Here is an 8,939-nt window from a genome sequence, read left to right as displayed (position 1 = left end):
ATAATGATCAGCCACCACAGCCAGATTGGCTACCTCCATCCACTAAGGTGTTGCCAACCATTTGGGGCGGCACGGTGGCACAGTGATTAGCACTGCTGCCTTACAGCGCCAGGTTCGATTCCTGGCTTGGGTCACTGTCTGTGTGGAGTCTGCACATTCTCCCAGCGTCTGCATGGTTTTCCTCCCACAGTCCAAATATGTGCGGGTTAGGTGCATTGGCCATGTTAAATTGCCCTTTAGTGTCCCAGGATGCGTAGGTTAGAGGGATTAGCAGGGTAAATATGTGGGGTTACAGGGATAGGGCCTGGGTGGGACTGTTGTTGTGCAGACTCGATGGGCCGAATGGCCTCCTTCTGCAGTGTAGGATTTCTGCATACAGCGTTGCACCTATTTGGTGATGCCAGTAGAGCTAATTTTACTGGATCCAAGATCAGCAGGAATCCATGCTAATCTGTACTGAAGGGCTGGCACTACAACTCAGTATTGGTCAGCTCTGACCTTGTGCCTGTCTCAATTTCCTTCCAAGCACATTGCAATATGGACTCAAGGGAATGTGCTTTTATTTTTCCAAATTTTTCTGTCTGTTTCCCTCGCTGGAAATGGTGACGCACTTCTGCAATACCCTTACCTTAACTTACAGAAGATCTTGTCTGTTATCTAGAGCTGTGTCGTCCAATGGAAGCTACTGCTTAGTCACAGGTGTGGCAGTGTTTGAACCGCATGCACTAATTTTAGAAGATGTCTTGTATACTCGCAAACAATAAAAGTAAGCATACTTCACATGTACAAAGAACAAAGAAAAGTATAGCACAAGAACAGGCCCTTCGGCCTTCCAAGCCTGTGCCGATCATGATGCCCTAACTAAACTAAAACAAAAACCTCTGCCCTTACTCGGACCGTATGCCTCTATTTCCTCTCTATTCACGTACTCATCCAGATGCCTCTTAAATGTTGCTAATGTGCCGGCTTCTTACGTTTAAGTTTATTTATTAGTGTCACAAGTAGGTTTACATTAACACCGCAATTAAGTTACTGTGAGGATCACCTAGTCGCCACACACTGGCGCCTGTTCTGGTGCACTAAGGAAGAATTTAGCACGGCCAATGCACCTAACCAGCATGACTTTCGGACTGTGGGAGGAAACTGGAGCACCCGGAGGAAACCCACACAGACATGGGGAGAACATGCAGACTCTGCACAGATAGTCACCCAAGCCAGGAATTGAACCCGGGTCCCTGGTGCTGTGAGGCAGCAGTGCTAACCACTGTGCCGCCCAGTGCATTCCAGGCACCCACCACTCTCTATGTGAAAAACTTCCCCACACATCTCCCTTAAACTTTCCCCCTCTCACGTTGAATCTGCGTCCCCTTGTAATTGACACTTCCACCCTGGGAAAAAGCCTCTGACTATCCACCCTGTCTATGCCTCTCATAATTTTGTAGACCTCAATCAGGTTTCCCCTCAGCCTCTGTCTTTCTAGTGAAAACAATCCTAGTTTATTCAACCTCTCCTCATAGTCAATGTCCTCGAGACCAGGCGACATCCTGGTGAAAAATCTAATGCAATTCAGTATCAAGAAAGTAAAACACTTGTGACTATCAAAAAATACCTTCCCTTTACTAACAAAAGCACAAAAAAGTTAAGTTCACATGCTGTGCAGATAATATTAAGATGAATTGGTCAACAAAGGTGCCTATTGTTACTTTCTTTTACTAATCAAAAATGCAATTACCACCTCTGGATTCCCAATTAGTTACATGTGGCAAGTGGCTAATGTATTTGACAAGACTCAACCTAGATGAAATCTGAATGGCCTCCTGTAGCTCAAAAGCCTGGTATGCCCTATCTCTTTTATGGGAACGATAGTTCAGCCACACGGATTTGATCCCAAAATGAAGTCTCCTTCAGAAGGAATCAAACTCTGCTTGTCTGGGGGAAAAAAAGAGGGTAAGTTTCCCTTATTGCTCAAGGTAGTGTTATCAATTACAAGTATTTAAACAGGAAAAGAATAATTAAACTGAACGTTGGTCCTCTAGAGCAGCGGTCTCCAAACTTCCAGCCGGATGTGGCCCGCCGCGGGCCGGATGTGGCCCGCGGGCCGTAGTTTGGAGACCCCTGCTCTAGAGAATGTGATTGGGGCATTAATAGTTGAATAATCATGCTCACTGAAAGGGTTAAAAGATTCAATTTAGCAGAAAAATCATACACATTGCTAGCTATGAGCAAGTACCCAAGTGCACAAACTGTAGGCTGTTAGTTCTCAGGCAGAAACATCGCAGGTGTCAACCCTCACAGACTGTAAAACAGTGTGGGACTGTCCTTCAATTCGTTCAGACAACTAGATGGTCTAAAGATAACATAGGGAGCCAATACTGTTCACCGCTTTAACATGGGGTTTATCTGTCAAATCTCCCTAGCCTGAGAGAATTCATCAAGCACCAGGGGCCTTGGACATGGGGAGGATAATTGATATCTACAAATCAGACACAAGTTGTTGTGTTAAGGACCAGATAGCATATTCAAGCCTTTACACTAACTGAATATTATAATCAGGTAGACAGGCACATGTTGTGATTGGTTAGTAGTAGTCATACCTTATGCATGATGTAAACCTAATCAATACTTCTGAGTGGATATAGTTAACTTCTATACAAATGTACAACTCTGATTGGTATATGCTAATTATTTGTAATCAAATCTGGAAGTATAACAGTTTGTGTAACTCTGTATCCAGTGCTCTGGACTGCACCACCAGCTAGCGTGTTGGTGCCGTTGCCATAAGTCGTAAATAAAAGGCCAATTTTAAAACTGAAATTTTTCATCTGGTCACTTGAGAGGAACAAAACAGCTGACCAACACAGCACCACAACAATAGATAATAAGGAAATAATAGCTAATAATGAAATGAACAGATGTTTTGATTCTGTATTCACTACAAAGGATACAAGAAGCATTCCAGTAATAGTTGTAAATCAGGAGGTGGAGGGGATAGAGGAACTTGTTGAAATTACAATCACTAAGGAAGTAGAACTGAGCAAACTGATGGGGTTGCAGGCTGACAAGTGTTTGGGTCCTGATGGACTTTGACCTAGGGTCTTAAAATAAGTAGCTAATGAGATAGCAGATGCATTGGTGTTAATTTTCCAAACTTTGTTAGATTCTGGAAAGCTTCTATAAGACTGGAAAGTAGCAAGTATAACCCCTCTATTGAAGAAGAGAGGGAGGCAGAAAACAGGAATTCATAGACCAGTTATCTTGACATCTGTCATGGGGAAGGTGTTAGAATTGATCATTAAAGAAGTTATAGCTGGGCATTTAGATAAACTCAAGGTAATTGGAAAGAATCAGCATGGTTTTATGAAAGGGAAATTATGTTTACCAATTTATTAGAGTTCCTTGAAGGGGCAACATGTGCTGTGGCTAGATGGGAGTCTGTAGACATGCTGTACTTGATTTCTAGAAAGCATTTGATAAGATGCCACATCAAATGTTATTGCATAAAATAAAAGCTCGTGCTGTAAGGGGTAACGTATTAGCCTGGATTGAAGGTTGACCGACTGGCAGACAAAAGAGTGTATGCATTAATGGGTCTTTGTATGAACAGCAGGGTGCAAAGAGTGGAGTCCCGCATGGGGTCTGTCTGGGGCCTTCAATGTTTTACAATTTACACCAATGAGTTGGATGAGGAGAGTGAAGGCACGGAGGTATGAAGGCAGGCAACATAAATATATGTATGTTGTGAAGAAGACATACTAAGTTTGCAGATGGATATAGGTAGGTTGAATGAATCGGAAAAAAATCTGACAGATGGAATACTGTATATGTGGGAAAGTGTGAAGTTGTTCACTTCGGCATGAAGAATAAAAAGGTAGAATATTTCTTAAATGGAGACTGAGGTGCAGAGGGATTTAAGTGTTTTCATGCATGAGTCTATCATGAACCATGCTAATGTTATCTTGCAAGGGTGTCCCAACTTGAAACCGAGGTTCATGGTGATATATATTTTTGTATTTGGAATGGTGAGAGGAGTCACGTGAAATCCTAGTGAGAAGAACCAGCCCAGTCATCATATAACAATTATTAAAGACTATTTATTAAATTAAAGACAATAGACAAACAGCATCCAAATTGAATGAATCTATAAGTCAAATCCATCTTATAGTTACCATGCAATACGAAGTTGAGGATTAAGTCTGGGAAACATCATTTCCTGGTACAGCGAATACATTTAAATTGCCTTTGCAAATGTTTCTGCACGGCCTTGGCGCTAAGACTTAGATGTGGGCCTAGCCTCCTAACTGTGGATTTTAAACTGGCCTCTCGGCTGCTAGATGTGAACTCATCTCTCAGCTGCAAGATGCAACCTGGCCTCCCTGCTGGCAACATATTCCTCTTTGATTCATCATTCTATGTATTTGGCTATCTGCAGTTCTCAAATTCTGTGATTCTAGAAATTAGCATGAGTATACCTCCACTGATCGCTCAGTCATCTAGGTAAGCTGTTTCTTACTCGGAGGGCGATTTATACCTAGTTCTGTCCAGATACCTGCTAATCTCAATTAATCAAGTGGCGTTAAAAACTCAGCTAATGTTCTGGGGACCCAGGTTTGAATCCCGCCATGGCAAATGGTGGAATTTGAATTCAATAAAAAATATCTGGAATTAAGAATCTACTGATGACCATGAAACCATTGTCGATTGTCGGAAAAACCCATCTGGTTCACTAATGTACTTCAGGGAAGAAAATCTGCCATCCTTACCCAGTCTGGCTAACGTGTGACTCCAGAGCCACAAGCAATGCGGTTGACTCTTAGCTGCCCTCTGAACAAGGGCAACTACGGATGGGCAATAAATACTGGCCAGCCAGCGATGCCCATGTACCTTAAGTGAATATAAAATCTCGTAACTGGGAAAATCACATCTTTTGAATTTCCTTTGAATGCTGACTATTGCTGTCACTAGGCAGATTTCTCCCTGTTGCTGGGCAGGGCGCATCCTATCATGTCTTGTTAAATTCATGTTACTGACAAGTCACAAAACATTAGTATCCAGGTACAGCAATTAATCAAGAAGGCTAACGAATGCTACCCTTTGTTATGAGACGAATTATTCATAAAAGGGTGTTATGCTTCAGTTATACCAGGCATTGATGAGACCACATCTTGAATACTGTGTGAAGTTTTGGTCTCCTTATTTCAGGAAGGACATAAATGTGTTGGAGGCAGTTCAGAGGAGGTTTACTAAATTGATACCTGGAATGAACGGGTTGCCTTATGAGGATAGGTTGGAAAGGCTGCACTTGTTTCCACTAGAGTTTAGAAGAGTGAAAGGTAACATGATTGAAGTATACAAGATCCTGAATGATATTGAAAGCTGGACATTGAAAGGATGTTTCCTCTTGTGGGTGATCCAGAACTAGGAGGTGTTGTTTTAAAATTAGGGGTCACCCTTAAAGGACGGAGATGAAGAGGATTTTTTTCATTCCGAGGTTGTGCAACTTTGGAATTCTGCCTCAGGTGGTGGAAGCAGGGTCACTGAATATTTTTAAGTTGGAGATAGATAGTTTCTTGTTAGGCAAGGGAATCAAAGGTTATTGGAGGTAGATGGGGAATGTGAAGCTCAACACAAACAGACCAGCCATGATCATATTGAATGGCAGAGCAGGCTGAGGGGTCGAATGGCCTACTTCTGCTCCTATTTCATATGTTTGTGTGTAATTGTGGTTGGCCATATCCCTTCCATCACATGAACTTCTGCCTTCAATGGTCATAGCAACAGCATTTCATCCCATTTTGAAAATCTTTATTAACTAATAAACAAAAGTGATGAAAGAAAATGGGCTAAAACGTGTTTTTTACTCCCTATGACCTTTCTGCCATGTCTGCTTGCAGTAGTGTCTCAAGGAAGTTAATCCTAATTCATGGAGGCTCCAACAGAGATTGGTAATATTACTATGAGGTGAAAAGAAATGGTTAAACCATCCTTCCTCTAAATATTATTATGCAGTGATGCTAAATATAATGCATAATTTACTTTCTTCGTTATTATATACAAGCATAATTAGCTTCATTATTATATATAATGCATAATTTATTTACCTATTGTATGCAATACATTAGGTTTATTATTATATGTGATACATAATTTCTCCATTATCTACAATGCATAATTTCTCTATTATTTGAAATGCATAATTAATTTCTCCATTCTTATATGCAATGGAGAATGAGTTCATTATTATCTGTAATGCAGAATTAGTTTCATCATATACAGTGCATAATTCATGTTTCCATTATATGTAATGCCTAATTAGTTTTTTCATCATTATATGCAATGCACAATTACCTTCATTAATATTTGCAATACATGATTCATTTCTCCGTTATATAGAATGGAGAATTCATTTCTCCACTATTAAATGCAATGTATAATTGACTTCATTATTATATTTCATATTGTTATATACAATGCATAATGATTTTTTTCATAATTGTATGTGATGCATAATTAATTTTCTATTATATATAAAACACATCTATGATATGCAATGCACAATTACCTTCATTAATATTTGCAATACATGATTAATTTCTCCATCATATAGAATGGAGAATTAGTCTCTCCATTATTAAATGCAACGTATAATTAACTTCATTATTATATTTTATATTATTATATACAATGCATGATGATTTTTTTCAATAATTGTATGCATTGCATAGTTAATTTTCTATTACATACAACACACTTATTTTTTCTATTATATGCAATGCACAATTACTTTTCTATTACATATAGCACATACTTTTTATCATATGCAATGCATAATGAGCTTTATGACTAAATGTAATGCAGGATGATCATTATTATCATATGCAATGCAGAATTAGATTTTTCATTATTGCACACAATGCTGAATTATATGCAATGCAGCATTAGTTCCTTGGTTATGAGCCTTTGGTGTGTGAAAGTCCAGATTGTTGCAGGCTCTGGGTCAATATCTCCTGGTTCTTTGGTGCTGAGCCCTGTGTTGTGCGTACCCTTTACCCCTTGACCTTCGCCCAGGCGCTCGTGCGCGGCTCTTGGCTGCTGGCTGATGGATGCTGAGCGTCGCCTGGTCGCTAGTGCCGACACGGCCTGCTCCTTCGCCTCAGCCTCCTCACCCCCGCTCCGCTCAAAACTATGAGAAGAAAGTCCAGGATTCTGCTGTGCTTCGCCTTCCTCTGGGTTCTGGGGATCGCCTACTACATTTATCTGGGCAGCGGGACCAGCCGGAAGGTAAGCTTTGTGTTTTTGTTTAAAAAGCGCCGCCGGTTCGGCACCTGGGCCTCGGGGGAAGATTGCGAGCTGCCGGGATCCGACATTGGGCTCAATGAGGCACGTTACCCGCTCGGACTCACAAGGACACGGAGCTATCCTCCGGAACACACACTCATTCACACTAAACACACACTATACAAATAGGGACACACTATTCACGCAGCACACACTATATACACAGGAACACGGGCACGGAGCTATCTACTACACTCATTCACACTAAACACAAGGAACACACACCATACAAATAGGGACACACACTTTACACACAGGAGCACACACTTTACACACAAGAACATGGACACGGAGCTATCTACTGGAACACAAACATACACTCATTCACACTAAACACACAGGAACACACTACCTATACAAACAGGGACACACACTATAGATACACTATTCACATAGGAACACACACAGGAACACGAGCACGGAGCTATCTACTGGAACACAAACACATTCACACTAAGCACAAGGAACTCACTATACAAATAGGGACACACACTTTACACACAAGAACATGGGCATGGAGCTATCTACTGGAACACAAACATACACTCATTCACACTAAACACACAGGAACACACTACCTATACAAACAGGGACACACTATAGATACACTATTCACACAGGAGCACACACTATACACACAGGAACATGAGCTCGGAGCTATCTACTGGAACACACAAACACTCATTCACACTAAACACACAGGAACACACTATACAAATAGGGACACACACTATTCACACAGGAGCGCACACAGTTCCGTGCCCTTGTTCCTGTGTGCACTGTGTGTGCGCTCCTCTGTGAATAGTGTGTCTATGTGCGTCCCTGTTTGTATAGTGTGTGTAGTGTGAATTAGTGAGCGTGTATAGTGCGAATGTGTGTTCCTGAGTGTTTAGCGTGAATGAGTGTATGTTTGTGTGTTCCAGTAGATAGTGCACACAGGAACAAGGGCACGGAACTATCTACTGGAACACACAAACATACACTCATTCACGCTAAACACTCAGGAAGACACATTCACACTATACACGCTCACTAATTCACACTACGCACACTATACAAACAGGGACGCACATAGACACACTATTCACATAGGAGCATGCACACACTATACACATGGGACACTATACACACAGGAACATGGGCACGGAGCTATCCACTGGAACGCACAAACATACATTCACACTATACACACAGGAACACACTATACACACAGGAACACACTATACACAGGAACACTCGCGTGCGCACATGCTATTTGCACAGGAACACACTATACACACAGGAACACGCATACTATACACGCAGGAACAATCATGCGCAAACGCACATTATACACATGAACACTTGCATGCACACAGGAACACCCAAAGACAGGAACATCACACACAGGAACACTCATACACTATACACGCACAGGAACAAGTGCTACACACAAAGAATCACAGAATCTTTACAGTGCAGAAGGAGGCCATTCAGCCCACCAAATCTGCACTGGCTCCCTGAAAGGACATTCTATCTAGTCCCATTCTCTTGGTTTTCCTCCGTAACCTTGCACATTCTTTCTTTTCAATTGGATAACAATCCAATTCCCTTTTAAAAACCTC

At 41.4% G+C, this 8,939-nt stretch overlaps 1 protein-coding gene across 1 annotated transcript in view; it reads left to right on the top strand.

Annotated features, from left to right (window-relative positions):
- The first annotated feature begins 6,903 nt into the window (after positions 1-6,903).
- galnt2 (UDP-N-acetyl-alpha-D-galactosamine:polypeptide N-acetylgalactosaminyltransferase 2) overlaps positions 6,904-8,939 on the top strand; it is a 113,824-nt gene continuing 111,788 nt past the window's right edge. Inside the window, exon 1 of the mRNA XM_078213359.1 lies at positions 6,904-7,278. Within this exon, the coding sequence (XP_078069485.1) occupies positions 7,183-7,278 (96 nt within the window). The 5' untranslated portion in view covers positions 6,904-7,182. The remainder of the gene's footprint in view (positions 7,279-8,939) is intronic.

The sequence above is a fragment of the Mustelus asterias genome, chromosome 5 (genome assembly GCF_964213995.1).
Source record: "Mustelus asterias chromosome 5, sMusAst1.hap1.1, whole genome shotgun sequence".
Classification (NCBI taxonomy): domain Eukaryota; kingdom Metazoa; phylum Chordata; class Chondrichthyes; order Carcharhiniformes; family Triakidae; genus Mustelus; species Mustelus asterias.
The sequence above is the reverse complement of the archived record's forward strand: the minus strand, read 5'-3'. Positions and strand labels throughout refer to the sequence as shown.